General features: G+C 46.9%; 1 protein-coding gene across 1 annotated transcript in view; it reads right to left on the reverse strand.

Moving 5' to 3' along the window:
- Nucleotides 1-2,749: 2,749 nt before the first annotated feature.
- Nucleotides 2,750-23,221, reverse strand: part of LOC106821211 (cell division cycle protein 16 homolog) — a 27,973-nt gene continuing 7,501 nt past the window's right edge. Inside the window, exons 7-16 of the mRNA XM_014825920.1 lie at nt 17,174-17,268; nt 16,343-16,476; nt 8,274-8,353; nt 7,274-7,323; nt 6,611-6,807; nt 6,048-6,200; nt 5,517-5,642; nt 5,005-5,140; nt 3,790-3,880; nt 2,750-3,512 (exon numbers count right to left, since the gene is read on the reverse strand). Of these exons, the coding sequence (XP_014681406.1) occupies nt 3,325-3,512; nt 3,790-3,880; nt 5,005-5,140; nt 5,517-5,642; nt 6,048-6,200; nt 6,611-6,807; nt 7,274-7,323; nt 8,274-8,353; nt 16,343-16,476; nt 17,174-17,268 (1,250 nt within the window). The 3' untranslated portion in view covers nt 2,750-3,324. The remainder of the gene's footprint in view (nt 3,513-3,789; nt 3,881-5,004; nt 5,141-5,516; nt 5,643-6,047; nt 6,201-6,610; nt 6,808-7,273; nt 7,324-8,273; nt 8,354-16,342; nt 16,477-17,173; nt 17,269-23,221) is intronic.

Below are 23,221 nucleotides of genomic sequence, written 5' to 3' on the forward strand. Positions count from 1 at the left end.
GAGAGATATGTCTCTTCAATCCGCGATGCGCAAAGTCAGTAACCAACGCGCAATATGTAATTTTCGGCGCAAAGTGTTATCATTGGTTAATAAGATATGTGCATTTGAATCAGCGGGGGGGGGCTATATAAAGAGGACTTTGCCACGATCTAGGGAGGGACGCACTAAGTAATCGACACTAAAGTTAGACAACAGTTAGGGTAGCTAGCTAGGGACACGAAAGAGAGAGTAGTTAGATAGAATGCAGAAATTAGGATAAACGTGACTATTTTACCGAGGGGAAAGGAGTGGGAGCTATAGAGCGGATATAAACCCAGGGTATATAACTTATATTGTATGTTACCTCCGCGAATGCGGACATGTTTTGTTCTGGAATAACAGTCTTATCTATAAGCCACTAAACGTATTCCCGGCTTGTGTAGTGTAAACAGGAATGATGATATAAAGCCAAACTTGTGTTGTAACCGGAATATTCTTTAATTACTCATACAGTGTAGACACATCGCACAAAGAGACACAAAACCACGCACACGCGGGTGGCACGCGCGTGCGCTTTCTCTCGCGACCAGAACCAGAATCCTCTCGACTCTTACATCTCTGTCATATATATCCCTCCAAAACTCCTACAAACATCCTGCACGCACATGTACCCGCTCTCCCAGACCGCATCCTACCCCCATTTCACAATGACCCTAGAAACTGCCTAACCTAAAGACACGCTTATCCAATTCCCCCTAATGCATCAATGTAGCCGCAACAAGATGCGCGATCGACGCTGTGTCTAGATAGACTATTACTACAACAACTCCCGGTCCAGCCTCGCTGACTAATTCATGCAACACGTGCAAAACACATGTTACATTATCTCCCTTTTCCCCAAAACGATGACTACCCTGTCATCGATTCAGCGTCCCCGCTGATCTACACTTCACCCTAAACCTAAACAATTCCAAAAAAAAATTACTACCCTAATACTTTCCTAACTCAACCCAACGAGAGAAACGTCTTTCTGTCCAATTAAACAACCCACAATCAATACACAAACATAACAACAATCAAAATACAATAAGAAAACACATATGAAGCATAAGGCTTCCTATATAAAACAAGTAACGATAAAGTTCGATCACAATTAACAAGTCAGAAACTCAACACATTTGGCAGTGAACATTTTGATATCGTCGCAATTACTCTCACTCTTGCGTCTTTTTATGCTGTAACGTACGTGGCGTATGCGTGTACCGACACGCATTACCGAAACCACGTTTCCAGCCATATGCTCCCTTATATCAGGAGCCTGATTATATCCTCATAATCCCATTAACGCACACAGGGGCATTAATACACACAGCACCAATGTGGACCTGACAACCTTTGTCACTTCCACACATCATACAGCCAACAAAAATAACGCAATACTGATTTCATATTTTCGATGCAGGCTCTTTGATGCACTGCTGTTGCGGCAGCTCGCGGAGTCTCCGTTCCTAAAGGGCCGGACACACTAGGCGATTTTATCGGGCGATTAAATCGGGTGACTAAATCGCCGGTGAAATCGCCTAGTGTGTCCAGGCCGCCGATTTAAACATCGCATAGATCAAAACATTTTGATATTATCGGGCGATTAATTCAGTCGCCCGATAAAATCGCCTAGTGTGTCCGGGTCGGCGATAATTTAGTCGCCCGATTGTACAATTCATCAGCCAATCAGAGTTGTTCAATGATACTGACGTAATAGCGATGTTTGATGTTTAGTATGTCATGTCATGTAATAGCGATGCACGCACGCACGCACGCACGTGTACGTACACACGCACGCACACACTCATTCACGCCCGTGTACGTGCCGACGCACGCACGCGACGCATGCACGCACGTGTTACGTGTCACACGCACGCAGCCCACGTCTACTCACACACGCACGCACCACGTGTAACTTGCACACTGTACGACGTATACTGACACGCACCACCCCGGACGCACACAGCGCAGCACTACAGCACACGGACGCATGCACGCCGTTTACAACACAGCACGCACGGCATCGCTGCACGCACGGTGTACGTGACACGCACGCATCGCACGGTCTACCGCACTATGCATGCACCACGCACGTGTATCTGTACACACACGCACGTACCACCAGCAGCACTCATGCCCACCGGTGTAAAATCCGCTAGTGTGTCCGCCCCAAAACGTTTTGATATTAGTCCGGGCGATTATTTCAGTCGCCCGATTAAATCGCCTAGTGTGTCCGGCCCTTAAGCTACATATTATCAGGAGTAAGATAATATAGGATAGATCCTATATTATCTTACTCCTGATATTATCATCGCATGCTTGTAGACCTACTGCATAATCATTAAATATCAACTTGTCTCATTCGATCTGAATCATTAATTATCATTAATAATCATTAATTATCAACTCGTCTCATTCTGATCGCTTGTCAAATTCTGCGCGTTCCAGACTTCACGTAGCAACATAATTTGCTCGCTGCTGTTTGTACGTATACCTATCAGATTCTGCGTGTTCCACTTTCCACATAATTAATGTGTTTGCAGTTGTTAAGATGTTGGGAAGCCATTGGGGAAAAAATGCGCCTTGTACTTTTTTGTTACCTTTTAATACTTCTACGTTTTTTTTTATCTTGAAACGGTAATATAACGAAAATGCCTGCAATGATTCACGTTAGATATCATCTGTATATAAGAATGACATGACAAAAATAAACAGATATCAACAGAAATGAATTCTTCTAACAAATTATATATTTTATTTACAGTCTCATATTCACGAAATATGGCTCAAAACGGTTGTTGTTTTCGCAAAAAGAATTCATAGCTCTTCAAGTACAGAAAATTAGTACCTGGTAACGATGTAGACCTCATACAAACAATGTCAGCCATCGGGGGATGAGAATTAGGTTAATTGTCATTACAGTTTCTGTAACACTCTAGGTAACCTATTATTCCACATCACACACGCATTGTTGCATACAACACTTCGACGCCTCACAGAAAATTCACCCTCGAGTGTCTTTCGCGTGTCCGAACGTCTTCTTCCAACGATAAAAACACTATCATCTGCCCAATAATTTACAACGAATGATCGTGCGGCGCGCCGCCGCGTCTCGAGCCTGCGACTTCCTCTATGGCGGGTTGTCGTCTCAGCTTCTTCCCTCGAGGTTCATGGAGAGCTCTTCTATGGCGCGCCATGTCACAACTGCTTCCCTCGAGGTCCATGGAGATCTCCTCAATGACGTGTCGGTTCTCAGCTTCTTCAGTTACGCGAAACTTCGTTCAGTAAGACGTACTCGAGGTCTCAGCTGCTTCCCTCGAGGTCCATGGAGACCTCCTCTACGAGGACGCTGTCGCTGGTGTTGGCGAGGAAGGAGGAGAGATTCGGCTGCTGCTCGTGGCTGCCGGCCAGCTCGCTGTCATCCACCGTCTCCGTGATGATCTCCTCGACGCCGCTGCGGTTGATCGGGATCGGCAGGTCGTCCGGCACGTCTGCGGCGAAGGGAACTAATCATTAATAATAATAATAGTTGTTGTTGTTGTTGTGTTGTTACTGCTACAGCTATTGCTGCTCCTGCTGCTGTTGTTATTGTTGTTGTTGTTGTTGTTGTTGTTGCTTCTGTTGTTATTATTACAGATCACATTAAATTTTTCCCCCATTTATCCAATTATTTTTCACCGAATTAAAGATGCCCATAGACAAGCAGTGTTTGTGAAGAATGTTAACGCGACATGTAGCCTGCGTCTGCGTCTGCTCTCATATGTTTACCTTCACACGGGTTGAGTTCGTTCAGTAGCTGCTGCATGCACTTCTCCAGCATGTTCGTACTGAACGTGTCATCTCTCCTCAGACCTAGCGCCTGCACAACACACACACACACACAAATCATCACAGTCCTCACTGCACACATAATCGCAAGCATCGCAACTAGTTAAACTTAAAGGGATAGTAGACTCTAGGATTTTACTGCATACAACTGTACTTACTGTATAACAAATCGTCTATACCCACACGTATTTGTTACCAGATACCTAATTTAATTCTTATAATCAATTACACATCAACGCTACGAAATTTGAACGGCGCCATGACACCCGCGACCATGCTGCCACCCCAAAAAATTTGCGTATTTGACAATTTATTTTGCACATTACAGACCGAGGGCTAATCACAAAAGTGCAATTAAATTTATACCTAAATGCTATTTAACCGAACGATATTCATTTTAGGGCAAATTTATCCATATTATAACTGAAACTATATGTCGTTTATAAGATATTACAATCCTTTTGCTTTTAAATTAATAAATAAGAAACACCCTCGGTCTGTAGCCCTAGGCTGAAAAGTGGTTTTGTGCAACTTATCAGATCGTGTGCTTTGAGTGGCGCTACTGTCGTTGTAATCAAACTGTAGTCGTTAGTTTTAAAACATTTTTTAATAATATTTCTAATGGTGATTAAACCATGAAACTTTTTATGTAACGTAATTTTAACCTAAATTAACTGAAAATAACCCTAGAACCTAGAGTAAACGATCCCTTTTAATGCATGATTTCAAATGCAAATAAAATCAAGCTTCAAATTTTCAACGAAAATTCAATATACGTGAGCCGACGCAATTTAATAATCGTCATCTGCGATTTGACACAGCGATTATATGGTTACAGTTTATGAGTTTACGAATTTATGGTACAGAACAGACTATTCATTACCTCCGCAACGGAGTTGCAGGAGGTTATGTGATCGCTCGTGCGTTAGTGCGTTCGCGCGATTGATATTAGCGCGTCGAGTCAGCGAGCCAGCCAGCAGCAGGCCAGTCAGTCAGCAGCAGCCAGCAGCATACATGTTACACGGGGCGTATGGCGTATGTCGCTGGCGGAGGTATGCACTCTCCGTGAGTGCCCTCTTTCTAGTTCATACTGTCACTCATTACTCCTCGGAGTATGCCAACGTTATTGACGTAAACCAAGGTACGCTGCAGTACCTTGTGGAAGTAGTATACGGCCATGGCAGCGTTGCCTAGTAAGCTGTGAACGTAACCCATCGCCGAGTACGTCGATGGATTCTGAGGGGAGAGAATCAGAGCTCTGCGGTGGTGATCCAGCGCCTCTTCGTACTTCCTACGGGAAAATATTTAAAAAATGCATTTGCTTCCAGACAGTGAAGACACACACAGACTTGCAAAGTGAGCTCTGAATACAGCGAGCCGCCCAGTCAGTATAAAACAGGTAACACTATGTATAGTTTATGTAGAGGGCAGCACCAGCTGACAACTGACAACATTACAAACTTAATTTTACGAAATGTCACCGAATGTGCCAAATATCACACACATGCATACCTGTACACACACATGCGCACATATACATGCACGCACACATGCACGCACGCACGTAGTGACATATCACATATATAAATACTAGCAGATACACTATTGAACGAAGAGGACCTCCCTGCTCTATGTGAACACTACACTGTGTGATATCTGACACGTACTTTAGCTTCCTGCAGACGTGGCCAAGGTTATTCAGTAATGGTTCCCATTTCTCCACAGACACACACTGCTGCCCGGCCTCTATACTGCTGAGGGCTTCACTGAAATACTTCTCTGCTGTCTCCCAGCTACAACAAGTGATGGCAAATTAGTACGAGCGCTACAGTACGTTACAACACATTGCGCTGCAGCTAATATATGACTATTAAACAGAACAGTTAATTTGGTGATCTAGTTATACTGTAGAATTTGTGGGGTAATAAGGAACGGCAAGGTGAGGTTGTGTGGTTTTATTCCCAATTAACGTAATAAGCACGAAGTGTATTGCTATAGTTTAAACATGTGGATTACATTTTACCTACAAATATATAAAGCTGGCACATTTCCTAAGCATATATGAACTTGTATAACCACAAAGTAGTACCAATTCATTTAGGGAAATGAAACTTATAATAACCACAAACACACAATGATTAGTTCTACAGATGCATGCAGGTTCTATATTTGCTTTTTGAAAACACCAAGCTTCTCACTAGTGATTCTGGAAAGCAATCACTCCCATCTCGTGCAAGACAAATGGATCGCTCGGTGCAATGGCCAGAGCTTGGCTGAAGAATCGGTCAGCAAGCTTAGCATTGTTGGTAAGTCCATACTCCAGGCCGATGTATAGCAGTGGCAGGTGACACCTGAAACAGTAGAACTGCTTTGTTAAACAATATTCAAATATTCAGTTGTTGGGCTGAGGTACAAAATAGATATTTAAATATAAGATATAAGACAGATACCAAGAGTTGCCTGATGCCCACTCATTCCCCATTACTAACACAATACAGCTAATTGAATACTCCTCGTACATTCTCGAGTTGAGGTGTAAGTTCATAAACCCATTAAATTTAAGAAATGGCTAGCCAAAAAGATCAATCTCATGTGTCTAAGTTAGTATCTTATCCAAAATTTACACTTTATGGAATGTTTCATTGCAGCTATGACAGCATTTTCAAACTTTCCCCCTTGTATGGTCTAGAATAATTAAGATGCTCTTGATTCCATCCCACGCTAAGTAATTTGTTTGTAAGGCACAGAACTCATATCACACCCTTTCATGAGCTGCGATGCCTTGAAATACGCAGCCATCGCTTGATCGTGCTCATTTTCCACAGCAAAGGAGTGTCCGTATGCAAGCCATGCTGGGCCATAGACCCTGTCCAGGGTTGTAGCCTTGCTAAGGTATCGCCTTGCTGCATCATTCTTCTTCACCAACAGGTAATAGCAGCCGACTGCGAACCACGCCACCTGGTGACCAGAATAGCAGTTTGCAGGTGAAATATCACGCAAATGCCTCTACGTAGGCAAGTGTGACGCAGCAAATCATATATGGCGATCATCTTAATTAGTCTAGTTATAGCTTATTTAGCCTAGACGATGTATTTACGCACGAAGGGTCGTTGTCGTACAATGGCGTCTAATATGTACTCGAGGTAACTATTTGATAGAGTTAGGGTGTTAGGGTTAGGGTTAGGGAGTAGGCGTAGGCGACATACTCGCCGACACCTCGGGTACTATACTCGGGTACATATACGTCAACGACCCCTTCAGCCGTATTTACTACTATTTATACCTCTCACGTTTACATTAAATGTCAGCAATGAATAAGATGGCCAGCTTATACCGAGGCTTGATAGACTTGTATGCTGCTTAAACTAGTGCCCTATATGATATCAGATAATACTCTTAATCTGCCTGTTGGCACACTACTCACCGGTTTATCTGGGTAGAGATCAACTAGCTTATGTGCAAGATAGAACAAATCTGGAATAGCCAAACATAGCAAACTATTATAAAACGCACTGGCAAATACAGATTTTATTCACGTGCATTTACAATATGTCATCGGTCACCTGATGCTATTGGTTTAGGCATGAGCAGTTCACACAATGTTATCACCACCACGATGTATGCATTGAATGAGCAGAGATATTGGCAATATTGATATGACCTTGTCATGCTACGTAACAGAAATGTAAACCATCCGCACTAAACACCCAGGAATCTAATAAACGATTCACAGCCTGTAAGACCTGCTGTTTATTCATTTATTTTTCGTATAATTTACTCGTCTAATGTCCTGATAGGTTGCATATGTATTATCATGGTTCATACAAGAGGACTGAAAAAATTTTCAAGGACTTTTCAAGGACATTTTATCTGAAATTCAAGGACATTTTATTGGACATTTTATCGAAATTCATACACAGAACAAAACATACCTGGATTAATTTAATAACCCCATTCTTAATCACTGCATGTCACCTCTAAAACTTACCTGGATCACATTAATAAACCCTTCTAAACACTGTCACTTCTACAACATACCTTGATTTTCTGACTGATTTTACTGACTTACTGTAATTTGTGATCATCATCTAACTGTCTATCGTGTCTATAGCTTTTTAAGCTCATTTAACGCAATTTTTATTGAGGTTTGCACATTATTGATAGTACAAAATTTATTTTTATTACAGGCAAGGATTCTTTCTAAAAATTCAAGGACATTTTCATCAAATTCAAGGAGTTTTCAAGGACTGTGCGAACCATGATTATATAGCAGGGATTCAAATTCTTTTTCGATCAGACATAACTTATTTGTCACAAACATTCTCAGGCTAAACATCTTAAGGGCCATCCTGGTCACGGAACGCACTATAACCATCCTACTGATGCACCGCGTAAATATCTTAGTCATTGACATCATTGCTTACCATTGGGTTTCTTAAGTTCTACTAGACAAGCGATGTGGACAGGAAGGCAGTCACTGTGAAATGGATCTTTGTTCAGCACTCTGCAAGCAGACAACGATTTAATCATCACCATCATCCACAATTATTCCTTAAAGGAGGCTGAATTCGAGGTTAATTTTTCTCCAATGAAAGTATAGATACGAATTAACATATACAACATCTAGTTATATGGACGAATGAACATCCATGCAAGCAGAGAGACACATTGAGTCGCAGCAAGCCTTATTTACATGACGATTATAGATCATAGATAAATTCAGATTACAAAAGGGCACATCATGGGCAGGTATCTCCAGTGTCACGATCAATGTTTATCGCACCACAGGTATGACTAATTTGGTAGTTCGACCCCGATATTTAACTATACTAGCAAGTGCCATTAGCGAAGGCCTTTCAGACAGCACCTGTGCCATACAAAATTAGCAGAGGCAACGAGAGAATACTAATTTTACGTAAATATAATATCGTGTATATATATATTCAATACATAGTGATAGTATATAGCTAACAGATAGATGGTTTATGTACTACATACTGCATGCGATATATAGATAAGCTATGTATTTTAAACAGTGTGTGTTCCTGTCGGACTTTATCTGATATAAACTACGTGTGATATGTAGTGTATAACTGATGAATAGATCGTTTACCTATTTAATTGTCGTGTAATATTAGCATAGCGAGAGATGACGAATGCTAAGACCGCCATGATACAGATAGTAGCGACGCGCCACGGAATGTTCAAATATGTTTTTCCGCAATTACTGCTAAATAGATACGTTGTTAACCGCTAGTACAACATAAGCACTATGCATATGCACGCCATGCGTTGCCCTGGCACATGTGCAGTGACACACTAGTCGCCCAGTGAGCGAGCACACACCACCCTTTTCTTGTCGTTATAAAACTCAGCTCTAATGCTGCGGATCCTCGTTCTACAGCGTAGCACAGGCTACAAAGCCCGCAGCGGTTGTCCACTGCAGCTCACGCAGCGATCCTCGACTCTCCGGGAGCCTTCACAGCCGTGCCCCGAGCTTGCCTGTGTATCCATGAGCATCTGGAAGCGTCTGTGGCCAAGAGCATCCATAAGAATTTTAAAGCACCGATAAGCATCCGTAAGCATCAGAGAGCATCCATAAGCATTGAAAAGCACCGATAAGCATCCGTAAGCATCAGAGAGCATCCATAAGCATTGGAAAGAACCATTAGAACCTGTAAGTATCCGTGAGCATCTGCGAGCATTCGAGAGCATTCTTAACCACCTGAGCTTCCGTCAGAATCCGTAAGCAACTGAAAGCACCTGTGAGCATCTGTGCGCATCTTAGCATCTGTGTGAATCCATGAGCATCCGTAAGCACCCGAGCATCCCAAAGCATCCGTGAGCATCCCTAAGCATCTGACCATTCCTAAGCATCGGTAAACATCTGAGCATCCCTAAGAATCCGCAAGAATCCGTCAGCGATGGAGTCGTCCAGCAGCTGCGGCCTCGGCGGCTGCCGGCCTCGCTGCCTGCAGCCGCTGCGCAGCGTCAAGGTGTTCATGGTGCTGCTGACGCTGACCTTCATCGGTGCCGACGGCATCTCGGGCTACCTCGTCGGCTGCATCACGACGATCGAGCGGCGCTTCGAGTTCCCGAGCAAGCAATCGGGCCTGCTCATGACGATGAACACGCTCACGTTCGTCGTCTCGATCATCTTCACAAGCCACGTTGGCAAGGCGCACAAGCCGCTCGCGATCGCCGTCGGATGCGTCGTCAGCGCCGTCGGCATCCTCGTCGCCATGGCGCCGCACTTCGTCTTCGGCTCCGGCGTCGACGACGCCGCTGCGACGGTCCCCGTGGCAGCGAAAGACGGCGACGGCCACTCAACGTGCTTCGGCGGCAACGGCACAGATGCGGGCGACTGCGGCGACGACGACAACGCCAACGAGATCGCGTACGCGATGATGTGCGTTGGCGAGGCGATACGCGGCGTCGGCAGCTCAATCTTCTTCACGCTTGGCTTCGCTTACGTCGACGACAACGTCGACCGTTCCTACGCTCCCATCTACCTCGGTGAGTACATTAATGATAACACTGGCTCTATATACCTCGGTAAGTACATTAATGATAACACTGGCATCTATATACCTCGGTGAGTACCGTAATGATAACACTGGCTCTATATACACTCGGTGAGTACGTTAATGATAACACTGGCTCTATATACCTCGGTGAGTACGTTAATGATAACACTGGCTCTATATACCTCGGTGAGTACGTTAATGATAACACTGGCTCTATATACCTTGGTGAGTACGTTAATGATAACACTGGCTCTTCCCATCCTATGTATACCTCGGTGAGTACGCTGATGGTAATACTGTCCCTTGTTACCTTTCTATATACCTCAGTGAGTATGGTGATGGTAACACTGGTCCTTCTCAGCTCTCTATATACCTCAGTGAGTATGGTGATGGTAACATTGGCCCTTCCCATCCCCTATATACCTCAATTAGTTGTCTATGGCGAAAATGTATCGCAAGCATTCTCTATATATAGATAGGAAACACTGTGGATTTCTGCACTTACTTTGCTTGTTTTTAATTACGGATGAATACACAGCAATTTTTGCATGTATGTACTAGCGTATCAACATACACGCACATTTGTTTGAAGTGCATTCCTTACAGCTGCTCCCACAGGGCTTTCCTTCAATACCACAGGTATCTTGTCTGCGATGAGAACTCTCGGATTTGCTTTTGGTCTACTCCTCAGCTCGATCTGTTTAGGCATCTACATCGACCCCGGCCAACGTAAGTGTATAGATACACTGCTTCAGCACATGTTGGCTAATAGCATCGATATCATTCATATGGGAATAGCTCATGCCGGTATTAATATCATTATCACCATCGTCATCATCATCATCAACATCATTATCATCATAATCAACAGCAACAGCATTACTGTTGCAATGTAGTTGTACAAGTAAAAGTACAAGTACCTTGTAGGATATGGTATACAAGACCAGGTGTAGTGTATGGTATACCAACCAGACTGCGAGGTTGGAACTAAACCATGAGCAGTGGTTATCACAGTGTAGAACCAGCACTTGCTACGTTGTTTGCAGAAATGGGACTAACTCCATCCGACTCTCAGTGGCTCGGAGCTTGGTGGCTGGGCGGGGTGATACTAGCAGGCATTCTATTGGTCATTACTCTCCCCATCGCCATGTTTCCGGACAAAATCCCGCGGGAGTCTTCTGAGGCAGGTGACAAGGAGCAGGAGGCTGAACCGGTCGAGAAGAAATCGGAAAGTGCAAACATCATCGACATGATCAAGACGCAGCCAAGCGGTGCGTTACCATCACAGAGCTCAAGGATCAGCATATGCTGTGACAACTCGAACTACAACCCTACACACACACCCACACACGCGCACACACATGCACGCACAAGCACACGCGTGCACACACTCACGCACATGCACGCACACACACGCACACACATATATGTATATATAAATATATATGGGTAAATGAGGGGACATGATTTATGAAGTCATAACATACCATAGACGTGTAAGAAAAAATGTCCACATCACCTTACTGGTTATTCGAATCCAGACGACTAAATTAATAATGCTTGTCAAATATTAACATGCTATGCTCACGGGAGTCAAAATCCGTACACAGCCTTCTCTACTAAACTAGCCGTATTACTGAGTGAAACCTACTCAGTTACAAACTAAAGCAAAATGGGTCTAAAAATATTTAAGTGAATCAGAGAGGGAAAAACCGCTATTGTAATTATTGCTGAAACCTTCGTTTGTATGCACATTTACAGCACTGGGCAAGACAATCTGGCACCTGCTGACAAACGCCAGCTATATGTGCATCGTTCTCGGATTCACATTCAAGATGTACATAATCATCGCCTACTTCGTATTCGTCCCCAAGTACCTAGAAGCTCAATTCCACCTGACAGCTTCATCCGCCAATGCATACTCAGGTAATTCTTCATCAATTTTCTGCCACTTGGCATCTATAACGACGATGAGATGACACTCCATAAATGAGGAAGGTTCAAAGTTGTCCACAGAGACAATTAGATGAGCAGCGATAGAATAGACACAATAACATCAAACAAGTGAGCGTAGACGAACAACCATGACGACGAACAACAATGATGGTGAACAACAACAATGACAAACAACAATGATGACGAACAACGACGAAGAACAACGACGTCGACAAACAACAACAACGATGGCGAACAACGAAGATGAACAACAATGACGACGAACAACACCGATGGCGAACAACAACGACGAACGACAATGACGACAAACAACAACAACAACGAACAACAACGACGGTGATCGCAGTGTGTGCGTTCATCACTCGCGACTCCTCGTTGCTTAGACTCATACAAATAATACACTAGTTAGACAGTAGTGTCACTACATATTTCGTTGCTTGGACCACAGGTGTCGCGTCGTTGCTGACCTGTGTGGGCTTTGTCGGCGCAGGCTACCTCGTACACAGGCTGCGGCTGGCTAACCGAGGCTATAGCCTCACCGTAATCATCTGTCTAGTCTACTACGCAGCCTCCTTCCTCGCACTCATGTTCATCGACTGCACGCAGCGGCCCTTCGCCGGCACCACCGACGCAGACGGAATGTGAGCCCCGGTTAATTATTATAATTATTAGTTATAATGCTCGTCGCACTACTACTGTGATTGTGGACATGTGTATAGAAGCCCATATTGACAATGCAATTTCATTCTGTGGCTATTTTCATACTGAACAGACGTGTGGAAGTTCAAAACGCTAACTCAGGTTTGTTCTAAATACATGATCAGGAGTGAATAAGAACAACAAACTGTTTTTATTTGCTTCTGATATGATTATACTCCTGTTAAACACACCCAATTTTAAAATGGTGTGGTATTGTATGTGACTGGAAACATAGTTTAACCTCATTTGCCTAAACAGCACTTCATTTTGGTTGTAAACGGCATTTTAATGTGCTTATGATTAATGATGCAACAACCAACCTGGGGTGTAGCGTGTTACGAAGATTGGTGAGAACAGGACTGCACTCACATAATAACCTACTTTTTCGATTGTGCCATTGTTGCAAGGTATAACGTGAGCCTGGCATGCAACTCAAATTGCACATGCGACAAAACAGAATTCCGCCCTGTATGTGGAATGGATGGGACAACCTACTTTTCCGGTTGTTATGCTGGATGTACAGAAGAGGTATGACAGTCATGCCCGTCTACAATTATTCACCTTTTATACTATTAGATGGGAATCAGAATAATCATGATATATAATTCAGCAGTGCACTTCTTCCCTAATGACACCTAACTGTTAAAACTATGCCTGTGGCAATCAGATTCAAGATTTCAGCAGTGGGCTAATGGCCGCTGCGCACATATTATACTCACCAAATACTCCATTTCACCAAGCTATAAAAATATTGAAAATGTTGCAGGTCTGATGGTGATACTGACACGATGCAGCAATTATGTTTAATTTTGAAATCATAACGCTATGGCTCCTGTAACTGCTATCATTTTTAACAAATATTTCTTACTGTACATTGAACATTTACGGACATCGTAATTTCGTAAATGTCAAAGCGTGAGCTTACTTTACAGGACCTTACTGGATGCGTGTGCATAGAGGGAGGTGAGGCTGTCAACGGATCCTGTACCGAGTCATGCAATGCTAGCTTCATTGCTTATATGGTCCTATTCATCGGCAGCGCTATTCTGTCTACACCCTCAGAAGTGTGTGCTATCACACTTGTCATTCGGTAAGCTATACCTAAGGACTGGATAAGATTTTTAGAGCGCTTATAGCTACCCAGCTAAACATCGCTTGCTCTAGACACATGAATACATGCTACATTTGTAGATGTCGTACATGCTTCTACAATACGGCATGGTACCTCCTGGCGCAGACGCACAATATGTATTTTTTAATGCCTGCTGTTGGGGGCACTATGCTCTCATAGTGTTGCTGAGGGAAGGAATAGTGCCCGAGCGGTAGCGAGGGCACTATTCCTTCCCAAAGCAACACTATGAGAGCATAGTGCCCCCAACAGCAGGCATTAATGTTTTTAGTGCATCACATGACTATGCAATCTACTTTTCATGCGTATATACCTTCGTTGTACTCCCTAATTTGCCGGTGCATTCGATGTAACAAAACACTCGACACAAACACAATCGCCATTAATTCCAAAATCTTGCGTGGCGCCCAGACGCAGGAGATTCGTGACGTAAACACAATGCGTTATAATAACAATGCGTCGCGCAACCGATAGTGCCCGCTAAGGCGGGCACTATCTCTTCATAATGCCTGCTGCGTTATCCAATGAGATTGCAGCGATTCATCACGTCATGCACTAAGTATCAATTATTCGCCGAAGGCGAGGTGAATCTTGTTGAATAATCCCCTCGATTTCATCTCAGGGATTATTCAACAAGATTCACCTCGCCTTCGGCTAATAATTGTTTGCCGACTGATTACCTTTTTCAAAGAAAATTTATTTTAAATTAATTAATTTTTTTTTTTTTAAGACAATTTATTCTAAATAAATAAATTATTTAGTTTTTTTTTTTTTTTAAATATATATATATAATTAATAATTAATTAATTTAAAATAAATTTTCTTTGAAAAAAAAAAATGTTGGCGCGACAAAATTTACCGTAACATTTACAAATCTAGCCGCCATTTTTGGCGCCACTACAATGTAAACCCTAGAGGTGATTATTAAAAAATAATCACCTAGGTCTCGACCAATCAGCGCGCAGGATTTCCTATAATCACTCGGGCGATGATACTAAATATTAATAACAGCATTTACAATAATGAAACACTGCCGTGCTTAATTTTGCAGATTGGTTGATGCAAAGGTAAAGCCTATTGCATTGGCCATCTCATCACTTACCACATCACTGCTAAGTAAGTAACTCTACTAAGTCGGCGTGAATAATAAAATCATATCCAAATATCGACAACTACTATGAAAAGTAAGACCAAGTCCACCTCCAGAATGTACACAACACTAGCATGGCATCCAACCCTGCCAGTGTCCTGGATCTTTCTTTTATCTTGCTTGCTGCCAACTTCTTTCTCACTTTTGCAAATTCTTTGCCTTCAACATTTGCATGTCTCTGCCATCAGCAGACAGACCGTAAGCTTGCGATGTCTAACCGTCGCCTGACCTGCCTAACCTGACCTGACCTGACCCTCCTGACCTGACCTGACCTGCCCTGACCCTCCTGACCTGACCTGACCTGACCTCGCCTGCCGGCGTCTTTCAGCGTACCTGCCCGGCCCGATCATCGCCGGCACGCTCATCGACGGCGCATGCCGGCTGTGGCAGGTGAACGCGTGCGACGACACGGGCTCCTGCTGGCTGTACGACACGACCAGCTTCCGCTACACGATCCACGGCCTCGCCGTCGGCACGATGGCCCTCTCCGGCGTCTTTTACACGGCTTCCTTCTTCCTCATCCCGGGACCGCTCCGGGAGCCCACCGCGGAAGCTGAGGAGGCGGCGACCGTCGTCGACGACGAGGGGAGCGTCAACCGCGACGTCGCGGACGGCGGCGCCCCCTGCTGCGGCGGCGACGAGAAGGGGGGCAGCGCGACACACCTCGTCGACGATTCAAGGATGATAAGGCTGTGATGGAGTAGGTAGGGAGGGGAGGTAGGTAGGTAGGGTAGGTAAATAGGGGAGCTGGGTAGGTAGGTAGGTAGGTAGGTAGGTAGGTAGGTAGGTAGGTAGGTAGGTAGGTAGATAGGTAGGTAGGTGGGGAAGGTAAGTAGGTAGGTAGGGGAGGTAGGGAGATAGGGTAGGTGGCTACGTAGGTAGTGCAGGTAGGTAGCTAGAGGAGGGGGTAGGGGAGACAGTCTAATGATAAAACCCTCTTCTGTGCAATTAGTGAAATCCGTCTGGGTCACAACGGAACCCACCAAGTGATGTTATGCCTCGCAGTAAGACTGCATGCATCGCAATACTTACGCCGACGTGATGTTGAAGCAGTCCTTAAATTCGCAGTTGTAGTAATGACGCTCGGCTAGGTTGACAACAACATCCACGTTGTCTCCAAGGGCGCCCAGTGTGGCTGGCACAACCAGAGATAGGGGCTTATCGTACTGAAACGAATAGCAACGTAGAATCATGTCAAATATGATTAATTCCGCACTTCAATATCTAAGTACTGTAAATATTTTACATTCATTTATTATATTAAATATCCTTAATAAATACAGTGGTAAAAGGGGGCTCGCATGAGATTGTTAAAAATATATTGGTGTTGATAAATTCTCATCATTATTTCGTTTGCTTTTTCATAAATTGCCGTGTTGTAACTAATTCAAACCAAAAGGAAACAAGGTGGCAGAGAGATGCACGCATCACACTTTCACGTTATGCTTAAGATATCTCAACATTAGTGCTTATCATAGACACAAGCCAACAGGGTGTATGCATCTTGTAGCATAATCGCACATTAACATATTATATAATACACCACCACATAGCAGACGCCATTCAAACATTTACCTACTACAGACATTTCTAACGTATTACAGCATTAACACTGAGATGATAAACTCAAATCTGTGTCAGTGAGCATCTCTATAGAGGACACTTATATAATGCCTATAAAGGATACTTGATGTTTTCATTGAGTGGCAGTTATACAGTGAATCACCTCTATAGAATGGATACCTGTCTATCAAGGACACTTTTAATGTTTTCACTAACTTCTAAGTAACGCTTACGTACAGGTTTTACTGTCTCAGCTCGCACTGTACTAGTAGCACATATACTACCTAATGGTGAAAATACCTTTTTAAGTTTGACTTCATACATGAATCGCAAGAGTTCCATTTCCTCTTCAGGGCATTGTGATGAGAAAGGGAGTGACTCCAGAAGCTTCCTTTCTACAAGTGTTAACAAGACCACAAAGTTATTGCTAATAGAATGAGCCCAGAAAACTCATTCATCTCAGGATGCACACACTAACCAGTGATTCAAACAGGGTTAATTCTACTTTGCCTTGCTCTCGTTCCATAAACAAAATTCCGAAACCTCACTAACTTCTTCCAAGAAAATGGATTCCACTCTACGTTAATTTCTTCCAATACATAAAACACAAAAACGGTACTTAAATCTGCATCGGCGATAAGTGACAACCCCCGCCCCCTCTGCGAGTTCTGCAGCGTGCACTTCGATGACACATCTCCTTCGCATGCCGCAGGCGCGAGCTGCATACCTACCTTGCCACGCAGTGCCATCCCTACCTCCTACTGCCGTCCCTACCTTCCTCCTGCCATCCCTACCTTCCTACTGCCGTCCCTACCTTCCTACTGCCATCCCTACCTTCCACCTGCCATCCCTACCTTCCTACTGCCACGTCCCACCTTCCACCTGCCATCCTACCTCCACCTGCCATCCCTACCTTCCAACCACGCTGCCGTCTCTACTCTTCCTCCTGCCATCCTACTTCCTCCTGCATCCCTTACTTCCTACTGGCCGTCCCTACCTTCTACTCGCCTGTCCCTACCTTCCACCTGCCATCGCCTACCCTCCTACTGCGCCCTACCTTCCTCCTGCCATCCTACCTCCTTCTGCCGCGTCCCTTGTACCTTCCTCCTGCCTCCCTACCTTTCCACCTGCCATTCCCTACCTTCCTACTGCCGTCCCTACCTTCCTACTGCCGTCCCTACCTTCCACCCTGCGCTCCCTACTTCCGCCGCCCATCCCTACCTTCCACCAAGCTGCCATCTCTTGACCTTCCTACTGCGTCCCTACCTTCCTCCTGCCTATCGTCCTACCGTTCTCACCTGCCAATCAGCTACGCCTTCCACCTGCTCATCCCTTAACCTTTCCACGCTGCCTCCTATCTTCCTACTGCCGTCCCTTACGGCCCCCGTTCCCTCCTGTGCATCCCTACTTCCTCTGCCATACGCCTACCTTCTCCTGCCATCTCCTACCTTCCTCCTGGCCATACTACCGTCCCCCTGCATCCTATCCTTCCTACTACTGGCATCTCCTACCTTCCACTGCCACGCCTACCGTTCTACCTGGCCTGCCATCCCTACCATTTCCTACTGCGCCCATGCCTACCGTCCTCCTCCTCCCTACCTTCACCTGCCTATCGCCTACTCTTCTACTGCCTGTCCCTACCTCCACCTGCCATCTCCTACCTTCTACTGCGTCCCACCTTCACACGCTGCCATCCCTACCTTCCACCTGCCTCCCTACCTCCTCTCTGCATGGCCCACCTTCCTCCTCCATCCGCACCGTTCCGACCTTGCCATCCTACCTTCGGCTACTGGCCGTCCTACCCTTCCAGCCTGTGCCATCTCCTACCCCCTTCCTACTGCCGTCCCTTACCTTCTGCTACTGCGCCCTACCTTCCTCCTGCCATCCCGTACCTTCCTGCCTGCCATCCCTACCTTCCACCGCCAACCCTACCGTCTATACTGCCCATCCCTTACTCTTCCTGCCCTGCCGTCCTACTTTCCTCTCTGCGCATCCCTACCGTTACCTCCTGCCATATCCTTACCTTCCTCGCTGCGATCCCTACCATTCCTATCTGCCGTCCTACCTCCACCCTGACCATTCCCCTACCTTCTACCTGCTCGCGTTTTTCCCATTTACCTTTTCCTAACTTGGCCATGCCCTTTACTTCCTTCTTTCTTGCCGTCCTCTTATCCTTTGCCTACTGACTGCGTCCCTACCTTCCACTCTTTTGCCATCCCTACCTTGCCCAACCTGCCGATCGCCTACCTCCTACTGGTGCCAGTCTCCTACCTTCCTCCTTGTAGTCTTCTTATCCTTTCCATCTCTTTGTCTCATTCTTCTTTACTCTTCCTTCTCTGGCCGTCCTCTATCCTTTTTTTCTTTACTTTGCCATCCTCCTACCTTCCTCTGCGCCTACCTTCCTACTGCGCCTACCTTTCTTCACCTGCTTTATCCTACCTTTCACCCTGCCGTCCTTACGCTTCCTACTCCGCATCCTTACCTTCCTCTACTGCCGAATCCCTACCTTTCCTACTGGCCCGTTCCCTACCTTCCTACTGCCCGTCTCTACCTTTCCTCCCTTGCCGAGTCCCTACCTTTCCTATTTTCTTTTTGCTCTTTGTCTTCTTCTGTTATTTCTTCCCTACCTTGCCTGTCCTCTTACCTTCTCGCTGCATCCTACACTTCTCATACTGCCATCCTTACCTTCTTACGCTGCCGGTCTCCTTCCTACTTGCCGTCGCTCTACCTTCCTCCTGTCATCCCTACCTTCTCACCTGCCATCCCTGACCTCCACCTGGCCGTCCGCTACCCTTCCTCCTGCGTCCGCTACCTTTCCCTACCTTGCCTGTCCCACTCTTCCTAGTGCATCCCTAACCTTCTTACTGGGCGCGGGTCGCCTACCATTCTACTGCCATCCCTACCTTCCACCTGCCCGTCGCCTGCACCTTCTCTTCCTGCCAGTCCCTACCTTCTCCTGCCATCCCTACTTCCTACTGCCATTCCACCTTCCGTAAACGCCATCCCTCCCTGTTCCTACTGCCGTCCCTACGCTTCCTCCTTGCCCTCCTAAACTCTTCCTCCTGCCATCCCTACCTTCCTAGCTGCCGTCCCTACCTGTCTCTACTGCCGTCCTACCTTCCTCCTGCCGTCCTACCTTCCTGCTTGCCGTCCCTAACCTTCCTCGCTGCCATGCCCTCATCTCCACCTTCCATCCTACCTTCTACCTGCCGTCGCCTCATTCCTTCCTGCCATCCCTACCTCTTCCTCCTGCCATCACCTAAGCCTTCCTACTGCCGTCCCTACCGTCCTAAACTTGCGGTCCTACCTTGCCTCCTGCCAACTCCCCTACCTTCACATACTGCCATCCCTAACCCTTCCACGCTGCCAGTCCCTGACCTTCTACCTGGCTGTCCTACCTTCCCTCTCGCCATCCTACCTTCCTCCGCCATCTTGCTACCTTCCTACTGCCTGGTCCCTACCGTCTATACTGCCGTCCCTACTCCACCTTGCCATCCCTACCTCCACCTGCCAATTCGCCTACCTGCCTACTGCCGTGTCCTACTTCCTCCTTGCCATCCCTAACTTCTATACTTCGCGCCGTCCCTACCTTCCTCTGCCTATTCCTAAAAACCGTTCCCACCTGCCATCCACTACTTCCTACTGTGCCGTCCCTTACCCTTCTTCTACTTGTAGCGTCCTACCGTTGCCTACTGCCGTCCCTACCTTCCTCCTGCTCCTTACCTTCCTACCTGCCTTCTAGCTTTCCACCTGTCGCAGTTCCCTCTTTCTCTATCTGCCGTTCCTACGTTCCTCTCCGCCACCTACCTTTCCTCCTGCCCATTCCTACCTTCCACTCTCCTATCTCTCTAACCTCCTACTGCCTCCCTACACTTCCCTCCTGCCCATCCCTACCTTCCACCTGGCATCCCTACCTCCTACTGCAATCTGCCTACCTTTCCAACCTGCCTCCGCTACCTTCGCTCCTGCCGTCCCTACTCTTCTTCGCTGCCATTCCTACCCTTCTCCTGTCCGTACTACCCTTCCTCCTGCCATCCCTCCCCTTCTCACCTGCCATTCTCCTACCTTCCACCTTGCCATCCCTACCTTCCTCTCTGCCGTCCCTACCGTTCCACCTGCCATCCCGTACCTTCCCCTGCCTATCCGACCTTCCTACCCGTCCCGTAACCTTCCTGTGCCATCCCTACTGGCTTCCTACTGCCTGTCCCTTAACCTCCCCTGCCGTCCCTACCTCCTCCTGCCGTCCCTACCTTCCACCTGCCATGCCGCTACCTTCCCCTGCCATCCCTTACCGTTCCTACTGGCCGTCGCTACCTTTCCTCCTTGCCACCCTACCTTTCCTCTCGCCGTCCTCACCTTCCCTCCTGCCGTCTTACCTTCCTACTGCCGGCCCCTACTTCCGTACTGCCTGCCCTTACCTTCTTCCTGGGCCATGCCCTACCTCCTACTTGCGCATCCCTACTGCTTCACACCTGCCATCCCTAACCTCCATGCCCTGCCATTCCTATCTTCCCTACTGCCGATCCCTGAACCGTTCCCACCTCCATTCCCTACCTTCCACCTGCCGTCCCTTACGCTTCCTAACTTGCCGTCCCTACCTTCCTACTGCCGTCCTGACCTTCGCACCTGACCATCCCTACCTTCCTACTGGCTGTCCCTTGGAACCTTCTACTGCCGCCACTAACTGTCCTCCTTGTCCATCCCCTACCTTCCACCTGCCATCTCTCTACCTTCCAGTCTGCCGTCCCTACCGTTCCTACTGCCCGTCCCTGACCTTCCTATTGCCGTCCTACCTTCCACCTCGCTCCGATCCCTACCTCCTACTGCCGTCCCTGACCTTCCTACTGCCTATCTCGTTACCTTGCTCCTGCCATCTCCCCTTACCTTCACCGTGCCATCCTACTTTCACCTGCCAGCTCCCTGAACCTTTCCAACCTGCCGTCCCTTACCTTCCTACTGCCCGTCCCTACCTTCCACCTGCCATCCCTACCTCCTACCGCCGTCCCTACCTTCCTATCTGCCGTCCCTACCTTCCCCTGCCTATCCCTACCTTCCCACCTGCCATCCTACCTTCGCTTCTGCCATCGCCTACCGTTCGCTCCTCCGTCCCTACCTTCCACCTGCCATTCTCCTAACCGTTTCCTACGCCGTCCTACCTTGCCTACTTGCCGTCGCTACCTTCCTCCTGCCGTCCCTAACCTTCTTCCTGCCACCCTTACCTTCCTACTCGGCCGTCAGCTACCTTCCTTCTGTCAGCCCTACCTTCCTCCTGCGCATCCCTAGCTTCTTTCTACTGCCGATCCCTACGTCCTACACCATCCCTTAAAACCAGTTCCAACGCGCATCCCTACCCGCTCCCTTCTGCCTATCCCTACCTTCCTACTTGGCCGTCCCTACCTTCCTACTTGCCATCCTACTTCCTCCTGCAATCCTACCTTCTCCTGCATCGCCTATCTTTCTATTCTGCGTCCCTTCACCATCCCCTTACTGCCATCGCCTACTCTTTCTCCTGCCGTCCTACCGTTCTCTTCTCGTCCGTGCCTACCTGTCGCTCCTGCCGTCCCTTACCTTGCCTCCTGCCTCCCTACTTCCTACTGCCATCCTACCTTCTCTGCTGCCATCCCTGACCTGTTCCTCCCTGCCGTCCATACCTTCCTACTGCCGTCGCCTACCTTCCCTACTGCCGTTCCCTGGACCTTCCTTACTCGCATCCTATCCTTCCTACTGCATCCTACCTTTCCCTACTGCCATCCCTCACCTTCTCCTTGCCATCCCTGACCTTCTACTTCGCGCGCGTCCCTACCTTCCTACTGCCATCGCCCTCACCTCCTACTGCCATCCCTACCTTCCCTACTTGCCATCCCATACTTTCTCCTACTGCCCGTCCTACTGTTCCTACTGGCCACTCCCTATACTTTCCTACGGCCATCCCTACCTTCCGTACTGCATTCCCTACCTTTCCACTGGCCGTCCCTACCTCCTACTGCATCCCCTACCTTCTCTAGTGCCATCCTCTACCTTCGCTAAGTGGCCGTCTCGCTACCTATTCCTCCTGCCCTCCCTACTTTTCCATCCTGCCATCCCTACCCTTTCCTAACTGCCATCCCTTAACGCTTGCTCCGCTGCCGGTCCCTGACATTTCTCCTGGCCATCCGCTACCTTTCCTCCTGCCGTCCTACCTCCTCATCTGCCGTCTCCTATCCTTCTAGACTGCCATTCCTCTACTTCCTCCTCCTCCCTACCTTCCTACTGCATTCCCTCAAACCGCTTCCTCCTGCATCCCCTACCTTCCACCTCCGCATCCCTATCCTTCCTACTGCCGATCCCCTTACCTCCTAACTGCCATCG

The sequence above is a fragment of the Priapulus caudatus genome, unplaced genomic scaffold (assembly GCF_000485595.1).
Source record: "Priapulus caudatus unplaced genomic scaffold, Priapulus_caudatus-5.0.1 Scaffold63, whole genome shotgun sequence".
NCBI classification, from domain to species: Eukaryota; Metazoa; Priapulida; class Priapulimorpha; order Priapulimorphida; family Priapulidae; genus Priapulus; species Priapulus caudatus.